General features: G+C 47.0%; 1 protein-coding gene across 3 annotated transcripts in view; it reads left to right on the top strand.

The window, feature by feature from the left end:
- The window catches only part of LOC146810510 (guanine nucleotide-binding protein G(o) subunit alpha-like), a 433,476-nt gene that overhangs the window by 336,457 nt on the left and 69,652 nt on the right, over positions 1–27,367 (top strand). For 2 of the 3 annotated variants that reach the window (XM_085617541.1, XM_085617539.1), the window contains one exon: positions 1,788–1,875. In XM_085617541.1, the coding sequence (XP_085473667.1) occupies positions 1,788–1,875 (88 nt within the window). Of the gene's footprint in view, positions 1–1,787; positions 1,876–16,233; positions 16,300–27,367 lie in introns of those variants that run through there. The other variant, XM_085617540.1, reaches the window with a different exon arrangement.

The raw sequence follows: 27,367 nt of genomic DNA, 5'->3' as shown, positions 1-27,367 counted from the left end.
GATTAAACGACGACATCTGCCCAGTGTCCTCTACTCAGAAACCATCCCACGTGGGCGATGCGCGGGTGCGCACGCGGCCCTACGCAGCGCGTACCGGGAGGGTGCGTGGTGTCTGAGCACCAGGTTCTCGTGGTAGCGCCAGGAAGGTGCCAGGCCTCCGGGGTCGCACTTAAATGCTAAGGACGTCAAAACGCAGCGGAGCTGGCATGGCGCTGAGTGCTTAAGGGCCGGAGGGGAGAGTAGGAATGCAACAGAGCATGCACGCCGTGCGTGAAGGGCTTGAATGGTACTTAAAGCTTCATAGCTGGTGCGAAGGGTCAGCGCTGGGGCCCTGAGCAAAGACTGAGAATGGTTTCGGTTCTCAGCACGCTTACTTTAAATAACTACATGTCTTAAGTTTTGAGAGAGCGTCGGGCGAGTGAGACAAACTAATGACAGTTTAGTGCACGCTCACACTTTCACCAACCCTCGTCTCACACTAGGGACAGAAGTCGAGTTCTTTAAAGAGTCAACATCTGAATCGGTGTCACAAGAGCCCATCAGCGAAGGGCATGCTTCTAGGCTCTTTTCAAGTATGCTGGAGTTTTCATCTGACGAGTTCCCGGGGTTTGCCCAATTCTATATATCAGTTTGGAGAATGGGCCCTGAATGTTTTTTCCCCCACTGGGGAATGCAAATAATTCCGATCACTTATCCAGGGGCAACTCTCCGCCATCTTGAAGCCCTCTTAGGAACAAACATTGAAACTTAACCTATTTATTTTTTTCATATTTTACCTTCGGGTATTTGTAGTTCTGTCGTAACAGTAGAAATACGAAACTACACGCCCCAGAATGCCGAGGAAAGTGGTCTATGCTTTTCATGACTGATATTAGCTGTCTTTCTCGGGATAGTCCAACCTTTGTGTAATGGAAAGTTGTCCACAGCAGGTGAAACACCGGCCCTATTATATATAATCTTTCTTTATTAAATCTATCATCTATACATACCTTTATTCTTAGCTTCACAATGTTTTTGTAGCTATTTTTGCTATGGTATTTTTGTAGTATGAAATTAAAAAATGTGATATTCGGGTACTACACCGCCCTTCTGGTGTGTGATATGAGCCATAGTAGATCCATGCCTCCGCGTGAAGAGGTAGGGTTAGACAAAGCGCATGGAACTTGTGACTGAAGGGACCTGGTGTCACAGTCAGATCTCCATAGATAACTTAAAATGATGCTCCGTGCTGCAGGATCCGTGTTGGGAAGGTGACTGAGGCCCGGGCTGGTGAGCCTCGTGCAAGAGTTCAGGGTGGTTTCAGAGCTGCGGGGCAGGTGTACACGGGGAAGTGGATGCTGTTAGGTGAAGATCTGCATGGGAGCAGATAGAATAGTGTCCAGGTTCCAGGCTCGCTGGCAAGTGTGAGTAGTGGGTCAGAGCTGCAGGGTCGTGAGCAAGCGGTCAGGTAGATGTTGTTAGCTGAAGAGCTGCAGCAAAGGATGGGGGTTGTGTCCGGGCTTTACGGTGTTGTGCAATGGGTTCGCTTGGTCCTTAGAGTTCTGGGGCCTCAAGTGAGAAGAGACAATGGCTTCAGCGCTCCAGGGTCCCTGAAAGGTATGAGAAGGGTATCAGAGCTATTGTTGTGTGCGTGGGTGTGTGTGAGACACTAAAATGGTGCTAGAGCTGAAGTTTTCCCAATTCTTCTCAGGGTTCGGACTCCCATGTAAACGTCATGTCCAAGCACAATGGTGTTTTGTGAATGGTCTGTTCCTAATTTCCATCTTGTATTCTTTACTGCTTCCTAGGTCTTGTTTCTGAATAAAATGGACCTTTTCCAGCAGAAAATTCTACGCACGCAGAAGCACCTTCGGTTCTACTTTCCAAAATACACAGGTGAGAAGAAACCACTTGGAGTGACTAGTCAAGAGAAAGCTTTGGGGTCAAAGGAGAGGGTTCTGGATGTCCCTAGCAAAGCGTGACTACTGGGTCCAGAGGCAATGGGACCGATGGCTGGCAGAGGTCAGACACCGTGTGCTGTTCTCTAGGGGGAAAAAGGTTACTAGAGATGGCAGAAGAAGATTGCTGGAGAGTTAAGAAGAAGGCAGAGTGCCGCGATCACCCTAAAGGGAGCCGTAAATCAGAAGTGAGTGTAATGGAGATCTCGGGGGAAGCGAGAGATAGCTAAAGGCCATAGCAGTGGCAGGTAGAGGTCATAGAAGAGAGCCCTGAAGAGATCCCTGTAGGTCCCTGAGGATCACAGGCGAAGAGTGGCAAGCAAAACCTGCCCCAGAACTCCTGAGGTTATGAGCGATCCGTCACCATGTACCTATTAAAACTCTTCACACTGATGCCCTTTGCCATAAAGGTTACCCTTGAATATTGGGCACCACCTGAGAAAAGTGTTGCACAGGACTGAATCCTTTGACCTAACGCATCCATACAGTATTGCCAGATTCAGAGCAGACCAGCTCACTCACTTGAAGCACCTGACAGAAGTGCTAGAGAGAGGTTACAGTGCCACCCTTTCAGTTAGGCAGAGAAGGGCCGAAGGTAGGTAAAGTGTTTGGCTGTGTGGTCGGCTGAGAGAAGCTCATGCTGATGAGGATCAGGGATTTACCTCTTGCCTTCCTTGGTGGTTACAATTCAATAGTGACAGGCCGACAAGCTGAGTGTAGCTGAACAACAATGGCAAGTGCTTCCAGGGGAGTTTGTATAGGGTTCCCCACTTTGGTGTGACACATGGTGGTGAGCGTGTCTCACCCGAGGGTCCAGATACACTGCTGTGAGAAAGCAGACAGACATAGCTGGGATCTGACATGGCACTGCTAGTGGGAGGAAAATCAAGCCAATCCTGCCAGTTGCACAGTAACATACATTGTATTTAAAACAATACAGAAGAAAACAATAAGAACAAGCATGCTTATTCTCTTTACCTGGCACTTACAGGCTAGGCAGCAAGCATGTGGTTCTTGTGCAACTGTAGGTTCTAAATACAAAGTTTTTCCCTTGCTTAGGTCTACCCCAGGAATACCCTTCTCACGAAAATGTAGGCCTTTCTGATAGCTACTTCTAACCACATAGTCCTCACCTTTAGAACAGCTCCAGGTGCCACACCCTATCTAATAGATTTCACTGCATGGCCCCTGTGCGCTGATGGGTAGCATTGTGTAGCTCCGCGTCATTTCAGCTCTTCCCCTGAAGTGACGATTGAAGCCATCTCTGGACACCACCCAAGCAGGCTAAATTCAGTTCCTGTCCTTCCATGAATTCATGCGAGAATACAGAATTAACTCCTCCTTTTTGTCATCAGTTGATGACAAATTATTCCAATGCACCAGGGAAATGAAGCTTCCTAAAACTACAGGCTTGTAGTGACTGTCGCAAACGAGTGTCTGTGACGGATCTCAGCTAGGTGTAACATTGGTGTTGGAGTTCGAGCCACGATTCCAATTTGTATGGGAAGTGTGCCCTGATGAACCTTAATGCGACCCGGGATTGTACAGTTCGGCTGTATGTCACCAGACACCAACTGAAGACGGTCAAGGACACAGACTCTCTCTGGCTCTCGGGGCCAGTCCCACAACCGATCTTTGCCCTCAAAGTTTTCAGGCAAGTCAAAGTAAAAAAAAAACAAAAAAACATTAAGTTCAAGAATGCCTCATCCTCATCCCTCTTTATTCTCAAGGATGTTAAGGTGCTCCTCAGTCTCGGTCCTGGTCCCTTATTAAGGAGCTGATGCCACAGCTGATCCATATGCACCCCGAGTTCCTAGGTCCATCAGCAGTGCCGCAACAATTTGAGGCGTTCAAGACAGCCATGATCTGTTTTTCAGCATCTTACTGGCTCTCTCCAGTGTGGCTCTGGGCCCAGTGGATCTGTAGAACCCCACCAACCAGTTCACTGCCAGCAGGTCTGCCCTTGGTGCTGGCTGTGTCTCCCAAACTCTCTTTGGGTTCAGCTCCTATTTCAGAGCCGATTCCACACCTGGATCCATGCTGGTTCCTGATACATCTCCACCAATGCCAGATAAGGAAGTCGAGCCCATAGTTCTTTCGGACTCCAAACCAACTCTGTCTTGACCTTTGCCGATGCCTCATGCAGTGCTCACACTCCCGGCCTCTATTCCCTCTGACTCCGATAAGACATTACCTTTGCTAGAAACAGAGCTCCATAAGTCAACCAACTCTTTGGATCAGATTCGGATCAGAGCCAACCACTCTTTGGACATGATGGTGACGGGGGGATGAATTTTCAGACAATCACCAAGAGAGAGCCTGCTACTTTTGTCCTACAAGACCCCTTGATCAGTTAAATGGGGAATCCTACTTAGTTTTTAAAAGAGCCGTCACCCACTAACGATGGTTAGTGGCATGCAACATCATAGGATTCCCATGCGAGACGCCGGGTTCATCAAGGTGTGCTTCGGCGCTTGATTTACAGTGGAGCAAGTTTTATTTTTTGTAAGGGATCAGGATAATTAAAATTGCCTCACGTTCTCCCTTCCAGGAGGGAGAGGCGATTTTTTTTTTTTAATGATGAAAACCTTAGGTAAGGTTAAAACCAGATTTGATGTGAAACGAGACTCTTATCTCTCACATTTTTGGTCTCCATGTTTCATCCATGTTATTAGCTGACTCTCTGGGTCAAATGGATTTCTTTAGGACCGATTGATCCCTTATATAATGTGTCTATCGTATACTAGTGTACACGTGTTCTACTACCTGTGAATCTGTGTAATTTTGTTGTGACGATGCAACACATGGTGGTGTCCTGTGAGTACATCTTTAATGATCAATGTAAGAAGGCATTGTTTAAGTAAGTAATATGACCGGATATCAATCGTAGCCTTATTCATGAAAGGTATACATCTGTAACAACTGCATTCAATTCATGCAGTCTAAGTGCTTAAAAGAAGGAACTGATTCAAGTTCCCTCGTGGTCTTGATACTAATTATTAGCAGTGTAATACATGCATTTCATGCAACAAAGTTGGGGTGACTCGGCCTACGTTAAATGGTGTTGCCCATCTAACCTTAACACGTAGCTAATACTTAGCCATACCTAACCTAAAAATGAAATGTGTACAATTTGTTTTCTGCGTATCCCGTATGAGCCTACATGTAAGGTCATGACTGGTCCCAACTACTTGCTAGGTCCCCCTTCTTACCTTAGTGACCTTGCGCAGGAGGCCCGGTTGCCCATCAGATTCCTTACCTCGGGTGCCCCATACGCCCTATATACTACCTCCCAGGGACTGCTGTTATGCCAACTTGGTGCCCATGCGCCTCTGAAGGGATTAGCCCAAGGGCCTGCCATAATCAGAACTTCCTACCCCCGCACCCTTCAGCCTACCGGCCGTAAACCCCCCCCCTGGAGTGTGATGAGAGGCCACTGCTCCTCCCCTCCCCCAGGCGTCCCCATTAATAATGGGATGCCTACTAAGAGATGGAAAAATTGACCGACCAATCATGACCGCACCGCCACAGGCCAGTATAGTTGACGACTATCTGCGCCCGCCCCCCTTCCGCCTGCTGACAAAAGGTCATGCCCTGTCCGTTGACCTTAACATCCAGGCCAGCACTTTTTCAATGAAATACTCATTACCCAGCTTAGAGAGGTGAACCCAGTCCTTTAGAAAAAACCTTTCCCCCCGGATGCACCCATGCGCAATCGACTGCACTCTGGGAGAACGGAAAAGCCAATCAATCCTGTAATTGATTCTCTTCACGGAATGATTTAAAGCCCAACCTGACTAACCCCCTGCCATTGAAACCTCTGGATCATGTGAGACCACACCAACACTGCCTGTGGGCACTTCTTGGCCAACCATCCCATTTCCGTGATCAGTGCCTCCACCACTCCTTTCCTACGCAGGTGTACCAGGTCATTACCTCCCAAATGCACTATTACTGAGGCGGGTGCCACCGGAGTCCTAGCTAACCAAGCACCAAAAACATTACGAAACTGGCATGATCGCAATCCCCCTTGTCTGTGCAGTGACACCTGGAAAACTGCCTAGCGGACCCTGTCCGCGAAATTTCCTGTGAAAAAAGGTTGTTTCAGCCTGCTCATATATGAATGACCTACAATCCAGACTTTATTTTTGGCCTAGCCCTCAGGCGGGGACCTGGAATCCGCGAGGGCTCAGATGACCGGCGGACCACGGCTAGCTCCCCTCCTGCGGCACAGGACGCGTAAACTGCAAGAGATTGAAACAAAACCAACCATTAGCCAATAATACATTAAGCAGGTATAAACGCACATATCATTTGTAACAGTCAGAAGACCAACGCCCTATTCTCTGAACTTCATGTCCCTTCACTCCCAGAGCCATGGATTCAGTGGCTGCCCCAATCCTGAAAGAATGGGTACCAAATTTGGATGTATCCAGGCCTCCCGCCCCCAGCGTCAATGTCAATATCCTGCCAAACTGAAATTTCGTGAGGGGGTCCCATCCGGGTGAATGAATAGTGGCCCTCCCGTGCCTTGTGGGCTGTAAGCCAGAAAAGCCTCTAGATTGCCTACTGGCCAGCATGTGCTCCCTTGAGCCTCGTGCAGAATAACGTGGTCACCCCTCCCGTTCTGATCTGTCTTGGATCTGGGATCTGGGAATTGATAGGGATACAGATCCTCCCTGTAGGTGAACATGTGCAAATTGCATCCCATCATGCCAATCATTCTCATTACGCGCCGCCAATTCTCCCACCCTGAAAGCACCATAGAAGGCGAGGTAAAAAGCAGGCCTGAAAAGCTGGCCCTCCCCAGTGGATCTACATACTTTCCCCACTGCCTCCATGAGGGCTGACAATACCTCCACGCTAATCTGGGGCCGGATGTCCTGCTGAGAACTTTGTAGGTGCTGCCAACCTTTCAGAGCCCTTTGTAATATAAAAGAGCCAGCGGGATCCCTATGTCCCTGCATCTTTGCAAAAAAGGCGATTGCCGCCATGTGGCTTCTGGTGCACGCCACAGAGCGCCCTCATCCTTCAATTCCTTCACAAATTATATGACAGACGTTGGCTCGTGCCATGCCCCCTCACATCCATCTCTCAGAAAATTGCAGTAGGTGGTAAAAGCCCCCTTATAGGCCCGCCTGGTCCTGGGTGCTAGGCAGGCTGCCACAAGGTCCGATAGGTTGGGGCACCAAGTTGCCAAAGATGCTCTGGAAAAGGCTATGGACTGCCCGCTGCGCCTGGATGGTAGGACCTGAAAACCTGCATTGAAACAAGACAATGCATCAGCAGCGTGGTTGAGTATTCCTGGGACATGCCTGGCCCTAATCATCACGTTTAATCTCATGAATTGAAGTACTATCTCTTTTAACAAGCGAAGCATCATCCTACAATTAGCAGACTGCTGGTTAATGCATTCCACTACTGCCATATTATCAGACCAGAAAACCACCGATTGATTGCGAAACTGGTGCAGCCAAATGATTAGGGTGACCAAGATGGGAAATAATTCCAGAAATCCAATGTTACCTGTTATACCGGCGTCAACCCACCAAGTTGACCAACGTTGCGCTGCCCATTGTGGGCCCAGGACGGCACCAAAACCCTCACTCTCAGCAGCGTCTGTCATGAGGCCAAGGTCCGGGCTGGGCAACACTACAGTGCCATTGAAATCACACAGGAATGCCATCCAAATCCGCATATCCTGCTTACCCCTAATGCACAACAGAGTGTGGTGATGCTTCTCTTTCAAACCAGACATTGCTTGTGCAATGGAATGCGAAAATGGGCGAGCTATTGAAATGATTCTTAGTGCAAAATTAAGCATTCTCACTGCCTTCCGCAGTTGATGTAAAATGACCTTTTCCTTGCTTAGTCAATCTTCCAGTGCTAGCATGAAACCCCTTACCTTACTCAGTGGTAGGAGTGATACACCCTCCACTGAATCCAGTTCTATGCCCAGAAACTCAATTTGTGTGGCCGGTCCCATTGTCTTTCCTGGCGCCAGGGGGACCCCAAACTCGCGCACTAGTGCACAAAATGGTTCTAAAGCCCTGCCACGCTCCTGGGACCTCAGCGTCCCTAACAGGAGGTCATCCAAATAGTGCAATACCCAGTGGTGCCCAGTCACCTGCCTGAAAACTCACTCCAGAAAAGAGCTGAATTTCTACCAGATCTAACAGGTCCTGGCAGGATCTGGGACCTGTTCTTCCTATGTTGCCCCAGAAGTGCTTGTTGAGCTTCCGGGGCATTCATTAAGCTACCAATCACTGCCCGTGGGGGGCGAGCGAAAGCCGCGTCATCAGCCGCGCTGATCCTGCCCCCCTCAGGAGAAGCATCCCGGGGACCGGCACAACCGCCATATTTGCGAAGTTCCCCGTGGCGCCTATTGAATCTCCTCATTTTAAACTGCCATTGATGTGAACTTTATTTACAAAACAAAGGACTGGAAACAGCAAACTAAGGAAACCCTGCAAAGGTGTAAGTGTATCAGAACTGCAGCAGTGGCAAAAACATATAAATAAAATAAAAAATAAGTGAACATTTAAGAATCCACCATTGTGAGGATTCTCCCCTCTTATCTTGTGGTAAACATACCTCAGCCCCACCCTGTTCAACACCTACATGACCCCCGCGCAGACAACATCAGATCCCACAGCCTCAACATAATCTCCTATGCAGACAATACTTAACTAATCATGTCATTCACGAGGACCCCTCCAACGACAAAACCAACTTCTGTAACGCCATGACCAACATTGTCAACTGGATGAGAGAAAGCTGCCTCAAACAACTCGGACAAGACAAAAGTACTAATCTTCAGGAAGAACACTTCTGGTGGCCCACAGAACTCAGACCTACATCCACACCAACAGACCATGCACGCTACCTAGGCATCATTCTCGACCGTGAACGGACAATGAAACAGCAAGTTAACAAGTTAATGCAGTCGCCTCCTCCTGATTCCACTCCCTTTGCTTGCTCCGCAGAATCTTCAGATGTATCCCAGTCAACACCAGAAAGACCATCACTCAGGTCCTCGTCTCCAGCCGCCTCAACTACGGGATTGCTCTCTACACCGGCATCTCTATTCAGCTCCTTAGAAGACTCCATACCATACAGAACGCTGCAGACCGACTCATCTAGGACCTCCCCAAACAGACCCACACCACCCCACCTCAGAAACCTTCACTGGCTCCTCATCACGAAGAGATGCCAGTTCAAGATCCTCACATACACCTACAAATCTCTACACGAGCAAGGACCATCCTACATCAACCATCAACTGAACTTCAATCTACCCACAATACACCTGTGCTTCTCCTCACTTGTTTGCACGTACCCCCGCATCTGTCACAGCCGCAGCGGGGGGCCACTCCTTCATCTCTGCCAAGACCTGGAACGACCTAATCCTCCACCTCCGAAAAGCACCCTCCCTGTCAGATAGAAACTCAAGACCTAGCTTTTCGACTGAGACCAGGACACCTCAGCACCCAGATCCCTCCAGGGGTGACACTGCTGCGCTATACAAATGCTGATTGATGGAATGTTTGATTGACTGATAAGTGTATTCTTAAGGGAGTCCCACAGGATTACTGGCTACCCCCCCCCCCTCATTGGGCATTGGGTTCCTTCAAAACACTTGATGTGTGAAGAATACTAATTAAGATTTCCCTCCCATACTGGGGCACAATTGAGCAATCGTTGTGAACAGATTGTTTATATTGGAATTGTGTTCCAGGATATATTGTCATTTAACCCTGTTTTATGAATGGATATACAGTATATCCATCTTTGTTCCTTCTCAAACAATATGTCTGGGTTTCTAATGCCACTCTCAAGTTGTTCAATAATGGTCCTGCCTGTCATGCCAACATAACGAAGCCCACAAGGACAAGTAATCATGGAAATTACTTGTGAGGAATTGCAGTTTGTGTGTTTTTGGATCAATTGTTTTCTTCGTTTTAAATTCAGAGTTTGTGATGTACAAGTTAGGTGGCAGTCAATGCAATTCCCTCATGGGAAATGCCCTACAATGTCTGGAAGACCCCAACTGTTGAGGACAATGGCTCGAGTGTCCCTCCATTTCTTTGTTTTGGTGGACTCCAATCAATCAATCAATCATAACATTTGTATAGCACGCTACTCACCCGGAATGGTCTCAAGGCGCTTGGGGGAAGGCGGCCGCTACTGCTCGAACAGCCAGGTCTTGAGTTGTCTCCTGAAGGCGAGGTGGTCCTGTGTCAGCCGAAGGTGGATGGGGAGGGAGTTCCATGTCTTGGCCGCCAGGTAGGAGAAGGATCTGCCTCCGGGGGTGGCTCTTCGGATGCGTGGTACGTCGGCGAGGGCGAGGCTAGCGGACTGTAGCTGGCGGGTGGGCGTGTGGAAGGTCAGGCCGGTCGTTGAGGTACTTGGGGCCCAGGTTATGGAGATACTTGTGTGCGTGGGTGAGTCTCCAACATATTGTTTAGACTTTTTGCACGTTTGTAGGAAAACCTTGTTTTTTTCCCATTTGCAGGTGCCTTGTTTAGGGTTTACCAATTTTTGCTTATAGTCTTTCTAACCTAATTAGAGACTATATTGACGGTAGTGACACAGGTTAGAGGGATTTCTGTTGTATTGTAATCTTTATTCTCCAAGAGGACTTCTCTGTTCTGATTTGTAGTTCTTTTCATGGTTTTCTTTATAATCCTTTCAGGATAGTCACGGCCCGTAGCTTCTCAGAAAGGGGTTTGCCCTGTTGGTTAAAATCTTAATAATATTTCTCCCAAGCCATAGAAATTGACCTTGAGGGAGATTTTTTATAGAGGTCTTGGGTTAAAACTGCCAAATTGTAGGAGTGTGTTCTTATCGGTTGGTTTTCGATACATCTTAATGTGTACTTTACCCTTCTCTAAAAATATGGCCACATCAAGGAATATTTGTGATTTATTATTCACTGTATCAGTGAATCTGTTTGTGCACAACTATTAATCCAGGGAAAAAAAAGGGTAGGGTAGATGTGGCATCCGCTGCTCTGGTTACCAGTACTTCACCTATGTACCTTTTCCATAAAATTACTTTGTTCTGGAAAGTGTGTTAGAGTTAAGAATGAATTTGGTTATAAAAATTGTAGACATACAGACCGGCCACATTCAATATCTAAACTGAGAACTTGGGTCTCTAGATCTGTCACCTGCAACTGTTGTGAGGATTCCCGATGTCGCACATATCCTTTAAGTATTCTTAGGGTAGGTTTACTTGCTGTCCACATTATTGCTGCTGAGGGTACGGAGTCCAGGTTAGTTTTAAAACAACTCTAACAGACTAGGCAAATGAGACCTCCAAATCAACTACAGTGAATGACATAACAAAGGTATAATTCCCATCACCCACCAAAGGTGGCTTATCATCATCTGGGAATTCAGGACTGAGCTGAGAGGACCAACCACTCTGATGGTAATGTTGGTCAATCAGTTGTCCCAGTAGTGAGAACAAACGGTGGGGTGATGGTTGCAGTGCAAGAAATAAACAAAAGAGTGCTATTAAAAATGGCTATCCAGATGCTATAAATTTTATTCTGGCGCTATCGTGATGCCATTGATAAAACCTGTGCGTAAACAGCTTAACAGATAACTGTTGGATCGGTGGTCTACATGTTTCGGCTACTGGACTTTAAGTCCAAGCTCTCATCAGGACCCAAATACGCTACTGCAAAAAGTGATAAACAATACAAATAAGAAAATTAAAGATTTCCACCAGTAAAGTATACCATACAACCTGGTCTGCTCTGTATGTCCCAATGGAACTGTTACAGGTTAGGAACCTAAATGTGAATCAAATGGAAGGAGGTTCAGCTGAGTGTTAGTGGCAATACAGAACATATGTATAAAAAAACACAGTGTGTATTATCATTTGTCATAATCATAGTGTTTACATGACTTGAAGTAAAGAAGTACTTAAACTGTGCACTTACCCAGATGATTATGGGCATGCACCTCACCTCGCCTGGCATCTGCTCAGGATATTGAGGCACCGCTCTACAAAAGGGAATTTCAAGTAGACTTATTTAGGATTGATCCCAGTGGACATGATATATTCAGAACACCAGAACTACCAGAAATAGTCTTTTGAGCGTTAAGCTATACAAGTGTAAAAACAAGGCAGAGTGTTGGTCTTAAAAACAGAGCAAGTGGAACACCTCTCTGTCAGATCTTTCGTGAAAAACAGTAACCGCATCTTAATGCCAGGAACAACAGTGTGTATCCGTGTGTATATGATAAGACACTGTTGTGCATCTTAAAGAAAAAGGAACTGTCTTAAATTATGCAAATCCGAAGTAGATTTGCCGTTTGTCAAGCTCCATAAGGCATAGATTTAACAGAGCCTCCTCCAGTCATATGACAACTGGATTGAGATACTGGAGTGAATATTTAGCACAAAGAGTTACAAAAACATGCTGATATTGACACGCAAAAGCGAGACGTTCCAATGTAGATTTGCCGTTTGTCAAGCTCCGTAAGGCATAGATTTAACAGAGCCTCCTTCAATCTTATGACCACTGGATTGAGATACTGGAGTGAATATTTAGCACAAAGAGTTACACAAACATGCTGATATTGACACGCAACCTCGCGACGTTCCGATGTTGTAATTACTCGGGTATATAAAAGTGAAAGAATGCAGCACTCACCTGTCCGTCGGTACCCCGCTCTGTCTTCTGAGCTTGAATGGGAGGTACTCGACGGACAGAGCTCGCGCCGTAATAACGCGTGAGGCTGCGTCGAAACGTCACGGCGTTAAGAGCACTTCCGGATCAGTGTACCAACACGTGGTTAAGGCAAACCAGCGTAATGCCGGAAGTGGCTGGGAATTGTAGTTCCAGGCGGCCAAAGTGTGATTTACATAGTTTAGACGTGACTCGAGCATTGAAAGACACCAGTCATGAGTGTTTGAAAACCTAGGCTGACATTCAGGACGATATTTAAGCACCCAAATGTAAAATAGGTGACAAAAATTGTAAAAATTGACCACAGAAGTTATGTGAATAGTAGGAGATAATGCTACTACACTGTATGTACATAACAAAATTACCGATGGAATATAATGCTGAATGCCTGTTGTGATCTGACATAGATGGATGTGAGACATAAAGGCAGATGGAAAATCAGATGTCTCGTCTCACTAAAGTGACGACCACGGAATTTCGTCGTTCAGGCCAGTAATGTCACTTTTGAGTTTGAAAACCCACTTCTGTTCTTTTTGGAACAGGAATTTGGTGAAATCTGTGACATGGGCTGGAATAAACGGTTGTTCTAGGACCAGCCATCTCAAGTCTTCTGGTTTATGTTTAAGTGACAGGAAATGATTGGTAAGTTTTGTGGCCTGTTTATTACGTCTGATCGTGCTCTTGTGCTCATTTATGCGTGTCTTCACCTTGCGTGTAGTCATACCCACATAACGCAAGGAGCAAGGACAAGTAATTAGATATATAACCTTGTCTGTGTTGCAGTTGGTGTGTTTTTTGAGGACCCAGGGGATGCCAGTACCTATATCAATCGTCTTAGTGGCCTGTGTCTGTGGACATGCTGCACATTGGCCACATGGGAAATGACCCTGGACCGGGGGCAGATCCCATAAGGTATTGATGTTGGTTGAGACTTTGGTTTTCGGTCTGGTGTGAACAAGACTGTCTCTGAGATTGGTGCCTCTTTTAAAAGAGAAAAGAGTTTAGACAAAATTCCTGCAGACTTGTTCTTGCACAGTAGATCAGTCTGGGTCCCTTATATCGAATTATTGGCGAACACTCTGGCTAAAGGCACCATGGTACCAGATCTATGGCGGGGAGCTGAAATCGTACCAATTTATAAGAAGGGTGACCGAGCCGACCCGGGAAACTACAGGCCAATTAGTTTAATAGCCTGTATTCAAAAAGTGGTGGCCAGAATGGTCCTTCTCAGGGTCCAGACCTGGATTGAGGAATCAGGAATTATGTCCACTTTACAGGCTGGTTTTCGACCCCTGACCAGCACGGTGGACCAAGTTTTTAGATTTTCCACAATATACTGGAAATGGGTGATTCTGGGGGGAGGCACACTGTATGCAGCCTTTGTTGATTTAAAGGCTGCTTTTGATTTAGTACCGAGAGACAGGCTCTGGAGAGCGCTCCGTGATCAGGGCATCCCACCCGAATTACTTTCAATTTTGATTACATTACATGAAAATAATTATGCGCAGGTTAGGTGGGGTAACCAGAGCCAAGTGACTGACAGTTTGCCAACTGAAAGGGGTGTCCGGCAAGGATGTGTGCTGGCACCCACATTATTTACATTGTATATAAATAAAGTTATTGAATACTACCAAGACTCTACAACCGATCCACCTAAACAGAATGGCATCCCCGTCCCCCTTCTGATGTTTGCCGATGATACCCTCCTATTATCTAAAACACAGGAAGGGTTACAGAAGGCAATAGTCAGCTTTGAAAAGTTTTGTAATGATTTCGGCCTTTCCGTTAATGTCTCCAAAACTAAATTTATGACAATGCATAGGCACCGGATCATTAAGGGCAGAGTTTTTATGAATGGGGAATTACTAGAGCAGACTGACAGCTTTAATTACCTGGGCATCACACTGGGCTCCAGGTTACAGTGGAAGCCTCATGTGGCCCATTTAATCTCTAAGCATGCGCAACTTTCAGGCGCATTGCTTAGAGAATTTAAGCTGTCAGCCACCAAACCCATAGCCCCAGTATTAAAAATCTATGACTTGAGAGTAAGATCTTCCATGCTGTATGGAGCTGAATTGTGGGGGATGTCTGATATAGCAGGCTTACAAAAAGCACATAATAGGTTCCTTCGCTGTATCACAGGCCTCCCAAAATCTACACCATTAATACCTCTTCGCATGGATTTGGGGTGTCAGAGTCTAGAAAATATTTGTAGATTTAGACCAATTGCCTATTGGAGAAGACTGTGGGTCACCCCTGAACTGAACCACTATGCGTTGGCACTTTTGGAGACGCGTAATATGGATACAGGGGAAAAAATTCCCTGGTTCAGAAAGGTAAAAATCCTTTTAAAGTCCTTAGGAATGGGGGATCTATGGGACAATCCACAGGGGACAACATTTCCCACCAAACAGGAGTTGAAAGAGGCCTACTGGACATATACATCCTTGGTGGAATTCCAGTCACATACAAACCCTTCACATACCAAGGTTTTTTTGGAGTTGAAACATTCTATTGGGTATGAAGAGTACTGGGATCTGATCACACTGCCTCAAGATAGGAAATTATATCACCAGTTCAGGGTAGGTACTCTTCCATTGAACACGATTACCTGTAAATGGGCATCTAACAAAAATGATCAAATGTGCCCTTTCTGTAAGATATTTCGAGAAACCATAGCACATATTTTGTTTATTTGCCCTGTATATAAGGCCCCCCGCCTAAGATGGATCAGAGCAGTTTGCATTCAGAAGGGTATAAAGACGGGGATCTCTGCACTAAGAATATTTCAATCCGATAGCTCTGAAATAATAGTGATTGCCATAGCTAAATTTCTGAAATGGATGTGGTTAATAAGAGCCGGGAAACTGAAAGCCCTTCAGCTGCCCTAATTGTTAACCAGTATAATGACGGAACCTTTTTACACTTTTTAGTACTGTTTTTATGGAAAGCAGATATTTATTTTTTTAACTGGTCGATTAGGAATACCGCTTATGCAGTAAAACAAATCATGTTGCTCCTAGCACTAGTACCATGAATTCTATATGCACAGCCCAAAACAATTAGAATTGTTTAATGATGAAATGTTTTTTAAATGTGTCTTTGTAAATAATGATGAGTTTTGTTTTTTAAATTGTCTTTTATGACTTGAAGTCGAAATAAAGACTGTTTGATGATGATGGTAACTCTTTGTGCTAAATATTCACTCCAGTATCTCAATCCAGTTGTCATATGACTGGAGGAGGCTCTGTTAAATCTATGCCTTATGGAGCTTGACAAACGGCAAATCTACTTCGGATTTGCATAATTTAAGACAGTTCCTTTTTCTTTAAGATGCACAACAGTGTCTTATCATATACACACGGATACACACTGTTGTTCCTGGCATTAAGATGCGGTTACTGTTTTTCACGAAAGATCTGACAGAGAGGTGTTCCACTTGCTCTGTTTTTAAGACCAACACTCTGCCTTGTTTTTACACTTGTATAGCTTAACGCTCAAAAGACTATTTCTGGTAGTTCTGGTGTTCTGAATATATCATGTCCACTGGGATCAATCCTAAATAAGTCTACTTGAAATTCCCTTTTGTAGAGCGGTGCCTCAATATCCTGAGCAGATGCCAGGCGAGGTGAGGTGCATGCCCATAATCATCTGGGTAAGTGCACAGTTTAAGTACTACTTTACTTCAAGTCATGTAAACACTATGATTATGACAAATGATAATACACACTGTGTTTTTTTATACATATGTTCTGTATTGCCACTAACACTCAGCTGAACCTCCTTCCATTTGATTCACATTTAGGTTCCTAACCTGTAACAGTTCCATTGGGACATACAGAGCAGACCAGGTTGTATGGTATACTTTACTGGTGGAAATCTTTAATTTTCTTATTTGTATTGTTTATCACTTTTTGCAGTAGCGTATTTGGGTCCTGATGAGAGCTCAGTAGCCGAAACATGTAGACCACCGATCCAACAGTTATCTGTTAAGCTGTTTACGCACAGGTTTTATCAATGGCATCACAATAGCGCCAGAATAAAATTTATAGCATCTGGATAGCCATTTTTAATAGCACTCTTTTGTTTATTTCTTGCACTGCAACCATCACCCCACCGTTTGTTCTCACTACTGGGACAACTGATTGACCAACATTACCATCAGAGTGGTTGGTCCTCTCAGCTCAGTCCTGAATTCCCAGATGATGATAAGCCACCTTTGGTGGGTGATGGGAATTATACCTTTGTTATGTCATTCACTGTAGTTGATTTGGAGGTCTCATTTGCCTAGTCTGTTAGAGTTGTGTGTATACGGAACATTAGACCCTCAGTATTTGTTGTAAAGTATATATGGATTAGGGGATTTATACTGCAGCAGGTCTTTAAACTGTCCCTTGGACCCTCCTCCACTTTCACACTTTGTGAGAATCCTCTGTATTCATTAGTTTTAAAACAAGCCATAGTTCCTCCTCTACGAGGGTTGCACATTCGAGATCTGTAAATGCCATTCGTTGAATCTCCAGATGGTACGCCGAGTCTGCAGTTGGGTACCCCATTCAGTAAGGAGGGGGCAGGGGCAGAAATGCAGCGTGGGAGAATCCGGATGGACAGCAGCGACATGAATTCAGCTGCCTGCAACCAAAGCAGGTCGATCCGTGATTCCGTTTTGTGGACTGCAGACCGATGAGTGTATGAACATTGTTAGGGGTTTCATGAATGCCATGCATCACAGAGGCCGATTGAGTCTGCCCAGGCAACTAGACACGCTCAGCTTGTCCTTCTGCTGTGATAAGGGGCATCTGAGGTGTCCCTCCTGGGGGAGGAACCGCTTTAAAATCCCCACTCTCAAGGATAGTCATGGGGGGAATTGTCGCTATCAGGAAGCGGAGGGCCTGTAAGTTGGGCTTCATCAGCTAAGGAGGGACACAGTAAAAAAATTGTAACATCTGGCGGCCATGCATCCTTCAACTCCCGCATACTTTCCTTGGGGATCTTCGTATACCTTAGTGACAGTCAATGGGAAGGACTTGTGTAACAGAAGGGCGACACCCTGTGAGCCCCTGGCGAAGCCAGAATAGAAGAGCCATTGGGAACCCAAAAGGTGTGTCGCCAGCAATAGGACTACATCAGTTCCATAACGTTTAATATAGCACACTTCCACATGTCTTTTTATACGATCCAAGAGACTGTTAAAATCCATGAGATGATTATAGGGAAGACCCGTCAGTGGGAGGCAGTCTGTACATAGTGACCCAGAGTACGTGCAAGGAGTTGAAAGTATCGCTTTGTGGAGCTCGCAAAATGAATACCTGAAAAGCAATAACAAACTTATAACAATCCCACAAGAACCAGCAGAAGTCCCTCCATCCAACTCCATAGCCCCCCCCCCCCCATATTTCTGCTCCTGAAGCATCTGTCGCCCATAGACAAAACATAACTTGGAAAAGGAACAATAAGAAAAACTTGGGGGGGTGGTGGCAATTCAGTGGCAGCGTACGTCACCCATGGGTTTGAACTCGTGGCCGATAGCGGTAGAACAAGTGGCTAGAAACGAAATCCCTACATTTGAGAGTCATACATATAGTCATTTAAGTACTATAACATCAAGTCATTGGAATGTGACATACATAATCCCCTCCCCCACCAGCCAAATGATTCAATGTTGCTTTATACAATACCACTTTGAGTGTCTGCAATGAGTCTTCTCTCCCTGTGGGCCCCTGCCTTCACCCAGGCCTGGGTAGGGTCATTCCAAGGAGTCAGGTACTCTCTCAATGGAGCCAAACAGCTGTGGGGTGGCCTAAGGGTGTCTTCAGGATCCCCATCAGCTGGACTTTCTGCCAACGAGGGGGTGGAGTTGTCTCGCCGATGTATCCACCTCTAGTCAATCAGGACTCAATCTCTGGGATATGGAGCGCTTCCTACGGGGCCCCTGGGCAGGGAGCAGCGGGGCGGTCCCTAGACACCAAATTCCCCACAGCACAGAACCCATTCCCAAGTCTCTTTTGATATTGGAGAAGACCTTAAGGTGGGCTGGAAGAAGAAGCATGTAGCGAAGATTGAGAGCACAGAGCTTCTGTTTGACCTCCTCGAAGGAGTGCCACCTCTCTTGGACTGCCTTCATATAATCTAGAAAGATCATGACCCAGGAGTTCGAGTGTCGTAGAGCCAGTTGGTGCCAAGCCTCGCATAAGTTGATGTCACAGTCACAAATTTGGAAGCCGTATTATCACCAGACGGGGAATAGCTCCTGGTGGTGGCTTCTTGGTCAGGGCCTGGTGCGCTCCCTCTAACAAAGCAGTTGGGCAGTTTTTCTGCCAGGAACCAGGATCTGAACCAATGTTCGAGACGGTCACCCAATTCTGGGCCCTTCCATTGCCTCAGGAAGTCCAATGAGACGCAAGTTATTATGCCTAGAGCAGTTCTTAGCGTCCTCCGCGCTCTATTCTACGCCTGCCACTGAAGCTGTTAGCTTGGATGCTTGACTGTTGAGTGTCACTGTATCCTCTTTGGTCGTGGAGATCTGTGTGTCTGCTTCAGTCACGCTTTCGGCCACTTTGCGTAGGTCCTGGCGCATAAGCAAGACCTCTATCTGAAGCCTGTCGACCTTGGTCTCAACTGCCTCCCGGGAGTCCTGGATGGCCCTGAGGATCATGTCCAGATCTGCATGGGACTGAGGTGAAGTCGCAGGTTGGGGACTTCAGCCACTTCCTTGGTGTCAGATGTCGGGACTGTCTATTGATCCATCTTGGTCTAGGCTGTCACAGGTGGAGGAGGCTTACCGCATCCCACCTTTAAGTTTACTCCGATTGAGGAAGAAGGTAAAATCGCACTCTGGGAAACCCTGACCTCCAGGGCAGGCCCTTCAGAGCATACCAACGGGTCCGGCAGCAGGGTATAATTGCACCGACTTGCAGTTCAAGGTGGGCTACACACATTTACAGTTTGCCATTCTCCCTTTTGGCCTCACCAGTGTCCCTCAGGTGATCACCAAGGTGATGGCGGTAGTCGCCTCATACCTTCAATTTTCGGGGTTACTAGTCTTCCCATACCTGGAAGACTGGCTGTTGAGAGCAGGCTTGCCATAGTTGGTTGGAGACAACCTCCAGCTGACAGTGAACCGCCATACATCGTTGGGGTTCATGATCAATGTACTAAAATCACAACTGACTCTTTCGCAGAGGCTCTCCTTCATCTGTGCCACCCTGAATATGGTGCATTTTCAAGCCATCTCCCCAGAAAAATGAGTCCAGGAAATTCAGGCTATGATCCCGATGTTACAGCCTCAGTCCTGGGTCTGGTCTCAGTGAGGATTGCTCTGAAGCTTCTGGGATTGTTGTCCTCCTGCGTCCTGCTCACTGATCATGCCAGATAGCATATTCGGGCTCTGCAGTGGGATCTGAAGTACGAACAGGCTGAGCACCAATCCTGATTTAGGAGGCAACTGCAAAAGATCTGCAGTGGTGCCTGGTCAACTGCAATTGGACCAGGAGCGGAGGCCTCTTTCTGCATCACCCAGAGCGAAGGGTGGTGACCTACACATTCTTTTTTATTTTTATTTTTTATATCTTTTTATTAACATGCATCGACATTAACATACAGTACAACAGATATGACATGTGAAAATACAGTGGAGACAAATATCATTACAAATACAATAAGATATTCCATTGGGGGTCATGGAGAAGGGGCGTCCTCAAAATCAATATTGCGGGGAGGGACACCGATATCACCACGATGCGTATTCCAAGGTTCCCAGATTTTAGACCATTTATGGGGACAGTCACGGGCAATGTAAATCGTCTTTTCCCTATGCATACACCAGTCGAGATCTTTCTTTGTCTGCTATTTTGGTTACCGTGAGTCCAAGTGTGGCCCATTGAGTAGTGTAGGTGTTGAGGTCAGTGGGCTCCCAGATATTTAGGAGGCATCTACGCGCCTCAGGGCGGAAAGCAATTGACAAAACTTCACTAATCACATCGTGTACCTTCTGCCAGTAGCTTTGGATGAAATCGCAATGCCAAATTATGTGCATGAACGTGCCCAATTGGTTACATCCCCGTCTACAATTCCTGTCCGTTGGTCCGCCCATGTGTAATAGCTGAGGTCCTGTGACATAGATTCTGTGGAGGATTTTCAACTGTATTAATCGGAGACGTGCTGGGATTGCGACTGTTCTGGGGAGGAAATAGCTACCTGCCAGTCCTCGTCATCCATTTCAATGCCATCTCCCACCCACTTTTCCCGCAACGTGCGGAGAGGATCTTCCATGTTATGAGTTTTTTATATATGAGGGAAATGGCTTTCTCAGTTAAGTATCGGTCGAGGATCTTGTCCTCTATTGGGGATGCGTCAGGGGTGGGGGGGGGGATACGGGGGGGAGGATCACGTAGGCAAGACCACTTGCAGGGCATGTCGTGTTTGCAAGTATCGGAACCGCTCTGTATCTGCCAACTCATGCTGGCGTTGGAGTTCGGCAAAGGGCAACACGTCGCCCTTGTTCCAGAGATCTTTTATACGCACGATGCCAATTAGCTCCCACTTGTCAAAGCCCTTTGATTTCCACAAATCTCCCAGCTTTTGAGAATCCCATAGGGGTATCGCTAGTGTACGTTTCTGGTCCCATCGAGTGATTTATTAGTTGAGTGCCAGACATCGACTGCGTGTTTGGTGGAACCCGTGAGGACCTACACATTCTTGATGGGTTGGGTTGGGTCATCTAGAAGAGGTGGTCATCCGAGGACCCTGGTCTCAGACACTAACTCGCCTTACATTAACCTGCTAGAGTTGTGGGCCATTCACTTGCCGCTAAATACCTTCCTGCTGTCCAAGTTGAGGGTTGTTCAGGTCCTCAGACAACACCACCACCTGGTAGAATTGCAACAAGTAGGGCTGAGTGGGGTCCTGGATTTTTTGCTAATAGGCCCTGCGCCTCTAGGTCTGGCTGAATTGTCAGGGGTGCTCTCTGATTGTACACCACCTGGTCGGATCTTTAAAGGACAGGACAGACAAACTCAGCCGGCAATGTCTAGCGTATCACAAATGGCAACTACACCCAGAGGTATTGCATATAGTCTTCAGACAATGAGGAGAGCCCTGGCTTGATCTCTTTACCACTGCAAAGAACATGTATTGTCAACACTTTAAGCTCCCTCTCTGTTAGACGCATTCCACTTAGAGTGGGGCTCAGGATTCGTGTATGCCTTCCTTACACAACATCTCGAGTTCTGAAGAAGGTCGAGAGCGACCAAGCCCAAATCATCTTAGTGCTCTGGATTGGGCCAGGAGAGTGTGGTCCCTCGAAATTCTGGGCATAAGTATCTGTTTTCCGATATGCCTGCTGCCTTGGGGGACATTCTTTTGCAGTAGCAGGTCTTACACCCTGGCCTGCACAATCCACACCTCCATGCATGGCGATTGAATGGCAGCAACTGACTGCATTCGGTCTCCTTTCCGAAGAGGTGGATGTTATTCTGGTGGACGGGCATCCTTCCACAAATTCTATTAACGCTGGAACATGTTTGTGGCTTGATGTGGCACATCAATCACTGACCTTTTGCAAGCCAAACTGTTGAATGTGCTGTTTTTTGTTCTGTCTTTAGCCCAGCAAGGACCTTCAGTGGGCACTGTTAACGATTACTTGTCAGCACTTTTGGCATTTACCGGAAACCGCCCTTGGTTTAAATCACCTGTGGTGATGCATTCCCTTAAAGGTTTGATACACGTTTCCTTCAAAACGTTTTGTAATGCCACAGTGAGACTTTAACTTGTTCCTTAAGTTTCTTTTTTTTCCTAACTCTTTATTACTTTTATTAGGAAAACCATAAAAGGCATAAATAAACAATACAGGTTCCACTGCCCCCCCCCCCTCCCCCCCCAATACAAAATATCAGGATTAAACTGTAGCCCTTCCTTATGTATTAACATTGGAGAGGTACATACACCAGTCACCCCATAATTTGCAATGTTTTTTGAGGCAGCCCCTAGACCTATACACAAATTGCTCTGCTGTAGCACATTGGTCCATTCCTTGTGTCCTTTCAGTCACAGAGGGAGCCGACTCTGACCTCCAATAAGGTGCAAATTCTCATTTACCAACAAGTTAACCCATGGATTGGGGGCGGCGTGGCCTGAATGGCCAAGGTGGCGGATGCATCTTGAGAGAGCTCTAAACCGAGCCCCACTAATTCGTGATAATCCTGCTGTGTAATGCGTCACCGGAACACCCGGACCCCCTCCCTAAGTCTGGCACGCAGCTGTGGAGGCTAAATTGTGCCCGAAAGTGGCTCTGATCCTGCACTGATGGCGAGAGAGGCTGGCCTTGGCCTACCTGTGTGTTCTGACGTGCCCCAGTCCAGACAGCGTGTCTCCGGGGTGAATCATCCGGGGACCACAGAGGAATACAGCCAGGAGACCTGCTACAGCGCCCGGGTGAGCGTGGACGCAACATAGAGATCGTCGGATCCACGGTCTGTGGGCCTGTAATGGGGCTGTGAAGAGGAAGGAGGGCGTACCCTGCCCTGGGACGTCGCGAGGACCGCTGAAAGCCGCCTGGGGCGGCTCTTGGAAGAGGGGGGAAGAGGACCCGGCCCAAGACTGGAGGTCAGACGCTGTGACGGGCCGGACAGGCGATAACCACTGTCCTGCTCCTGGGTAGTTGCGGAGGGTGACTGGATCCCCGGACCGGAGCTGAGAAGTGCAGGCTGAGGATCTGGCCTGCCGACGGAGCGGAAACCCTGGATAGTACTCTGCGAAACAGAAGGTAGACGGTGGAGGCTGCAGTTACCGACCCCCCCCCCCCCCCCCCCCTTTACCACTACGAGCTCGGAGAGCGGGAATCTTTGACCTGTGACTTGCGATGAGCGCTGGCAGAGCTCCAGCACTGTGTTAAGGACACTGCTCTGGCCCCCTGCTGATCTTGAGTTGATTGGCCCTAGTTGATGCACCTGCAAGGCATGGGGGGGGGGGGACACGTGGCCTCCCGTTATTAAAGCACCTAGGGCCTGTGGGGGTGCTGGACAGTCCGAGGCATAACCAGAAGACTTCTGCCACAAGAGTTGCGTACTGCCTGGGCCTTGGGGTCACAGCACCGAATATTGTTGGACCGTTTGCACTGGGCCTCCGCAAACTAAACAATAACTAGAGTGGAAAAGACTCTATCCTTGCTAGACACCCACTGTACGCCTGAAGACAACGCCTTACTAGCAAAATACAGAGAGTCAATAACAAAGATTGTACCTGAAGGGTGAACTGGACAATACTTGGGTGGGCCCTGCCCTGCCCGTGGTCGGTGACAGGGGCATCATGGGGAAAGACACAAATGCCAGGGCAGCCCAATCCAATAAAATAGACCACTATATGCAAGTGGTTGCACTGGTGGAAAACGCTGGTGAGGTGCATACTGAATCCACTGAGCACTTATCCGAGACAGACCTACCAAAGGGACCCACACTAACTGACCTTATGGCAGCTATCCAAAGTGCATGCATGGAACTAGTCACCAAGACAGACTCTGTGGCCATTGATGTCACTCTCCTGCGGGCAGATCTGCAGGGAGTGGCAGACTGAGTGACTACGGCAAAGGGTGCTGTGGCAAGCCTGCAATCGAAGGTGGTGACCCTACGTGAAACGGTATCCTCTCTACAAAAACTGACCATCCGCCTAGAGACCGAGTTGAAGACGCAGAGGGTCGATCTCGGAGGAACAACCTCTGCTTCGTTGGGTTTGCTGAAAAAGCAGAGTGACAGTGACAGTGGATCGATAAGATTATGCACCCACAGCCATTATCCAAATTCTTCACAGTGGAACGAGCACATAGGGTACTGGCACAGCCCCCCTGCCCTGGTGCGCCCCCAAGGGCCATTATCACCCAGATGTTTAATTACAGGGACAGGGACACAATACTGCAGAATGTGCGAGTGAAGGGCTCACCCAACTTTGAGGGTCACCCAATCTGTGTTTCCGGATTACCCGGTGAAGGTGCAAGAGTAAAGGCGAACATTTTTGGCTGCTAAGGGGAGGCTCTGTGAGCGTAACCTGTGCTACAGCCTGATGTTCCCGGCAAAACTTAGGGTGTTGGATCAGGGAAAGGTACGTTTCTTTTGTTCAGCGGTGGAGGCATCAGATTGGATTGACATGCTTCTGGGGAAAATCGAGACTATGTTAATGACTAAACGCAGATCATCACTGCAGAGACGACGAGTCGTCAAAACCACACGACCAAGCTCACAATCTACCCAGGGGTGCATAGAGGACTGCTCCGATGGGATGTTACGCGAAATAAATGGCCAGCCGCCAACGCCAGCATCCCATTTAGACTGACGAAGCGGCCCTGAATAATACACGGACGATGGCCATTCATAGCTTTCTCTCTTCAGTCGCTGCTGGTTTGTATGGATCAGGGGCTGGGCAGAGTGGGGGCACAGATGGAAACTGCTACGTAACAATTACAATTGATATAGTCTTTAATACATACTGAGCCCGTAGCAGTTGCTAATGGGCCGTAGCAGTTGTGGGACCAGGGAGTGAGGCTCTACCTGGTACTACCAGGGGGAAAAAAGAGAGAAACCAAACAAAAGTTAACTCTGTAAGTTCCTTTTGATAAGTGGAGGTGCTTCAATGGGACTTTCTACTTGATGGTGCTGCTTCAATGTGCACAGCATATAAATGTAGGGAACAGGCGTCGTATGGCTACATCAGGACAACGGGGGTGTTTTTTTCTGCTCCTTATCTCCGGTGCAAGTCCTGGACATCTAGCATGGCAGACAGTTTTCTCGCGTTTCTGAATTAATATACTCATAAGTACAGAGTTGGGTATGGTGCGGGACCAGCAGTTTTTAGTGATGCTTGTTGCAAGGCTGGACGGGTTGGTGGTACTGCTCAGAGGGTGGGGGGAGATGTGGGTAAGGAAAGTTTTTGCATTTGTTACATGGGTACTCGCAAACATTTGCCATGGGCCACAAAGTATGGTCTGTGGTGTGACTGAGGGCTGCACTGGTGCCAGCAGGGTGGCGGTAGGGGGTCTGGGTGGGTCAGGGATTGAGTAAGGAGGTCTAAAAAAAATTTCAACAGGCAAGCATTTATTTTCAGGTTAATACATGCTTGCCCGTTTAACATTTTTTTCTGAATATTAGTGCTCAGCAACTAAATAGCTTGTGCTGCTGTTCACCAGGGGGGAGCCGCATGTAAAGGTCAAGAGGGCCGCAAGTGGCCCTGGGCGTACTTTAAGTGAGTATCACTGATTTGTTACAACGCAGTTGGGGTGGGGGTAACTCAGGTGGATGGAAAGATGAAGATGTGACTAGGCGATACTTGGAGCTTCATCCAAGTATGGACCAGCTCCAACAGATAAAATTAGCAGGATAGATAAGACATTCAAATTCCTGACATGGAATGTCAGGGGCTTAGGGCAGCCCAGGAAACGTCAGAGAGTGCAGTGCATGCATGCCTTAAGAAATATAAAGTGGTCACCTTTCTTCAGGAGGCTCGTGTCTGGGGAACTATCTCCTGGAGCTGCGAAAATGATGGAGGGGTCAGCAAATGCAACATCGTATTTGGGGTTCGCACTGGGTACCTTAATCTGGATAGCCCCTGGAGTACAGTTCCAGCATACTGGCCATGTAGTAGATACCGATGGCCATTATGTGATCCTCATACAACACAAGGATTCTACCGCCTATTTTTCTAAGTAATTTAGTGAATTTAAGTTTTCTAAACAAATAGAGGATGGTATGGAAAAGCAAGCACCTTCTCTTATATATTGGAAGGGCAATATTTTTGAAATTTTAAAATACCCCTCACACACTGGAACCTGATTCAGTGTTATGCTTCATCATTGGGGTCTTCCCGTCCCTCTACGGGACGGGGCGTGCTACGACCTACGTAAACGCGGGAGCACTTTTATTCGTGATTTGTGATTGTGTAGTGTGTGGAGTGGTAGGGTCGTGAAAGATATGTGAAATAGTTTAAAAAAAAAATCCCTGGCTAGTGGAAAAAATAACTTTATTGCCTTCCCTAGCTGGTAATAGTAAAAAATGGGGAGAAGCCATCTCCCTGGCTTTCTTCCTCAGGACCAAAAAAGAACGATCCCTACGTCCCCTTTATCGGCGGTATAATATTAATGTTGTACATATGCCTGCCGGTCAAAGGTACTGTTCTCTGTATGCCTTACTAAGGCGATAAAAAAGATATACCAATCGTATATTGTAGCACATCTCTGAAATGGAAAAACACAACAACTTAGCTCATTATTTATCACACATTGTATTCACATCACCATCATGTGGAAAGTATTGTGGCGACTACCACTGTGATATATTTCTCTTGTCAGACACAAAATTGTCATGCCACAAGCTGGTGTTGTGCAACCCAATAGTGAATCTCACTCACTTGCAGGAATTAAAAAACACTCCTCGTCTCGGTTGTTAAAATATTTATGTATCACTCAGGTTACACATTCATTCATCTCCCTTTCACGCATCATTGTGGACTTTTTTAAGTTCGTGTCCCACATGTAGTAATTAAATAAGCATGCATACATGTTTGCATTCATTCTTCAGCAATCGTACTCTCACATCGCTTTGTCAAAATTTAGTTGGTATACATACATCCGTGTATTAACGTTGTTGCCCCATGGGCTGGCACGAAAGGTTAAAGGCGCGTGTGTTCAGACATTGCGGGTTTTTAAAGGAAAAAGTGGTATAAACAACTGATTCGGCTTCGTACT

The sequence above is a fragment of the Triturus cristatus genome, chromosome 7, assembly GCF_964204655.1.
Source record: "Triturus cristatus chromosome 7, aTriCri1.1, whole genome shotgun sequence".
Classification (NCBI taxonomy): Eukaryota; Metazoa; Chordata; class Amphibia; order Caudata; family Salamandridae; genus Triturus; species Triturus cristatus.
Note: the sequence above shows the minus strand (reverse complement) of the source record. Positions and strands in the feature narration are given on the sequence as shown.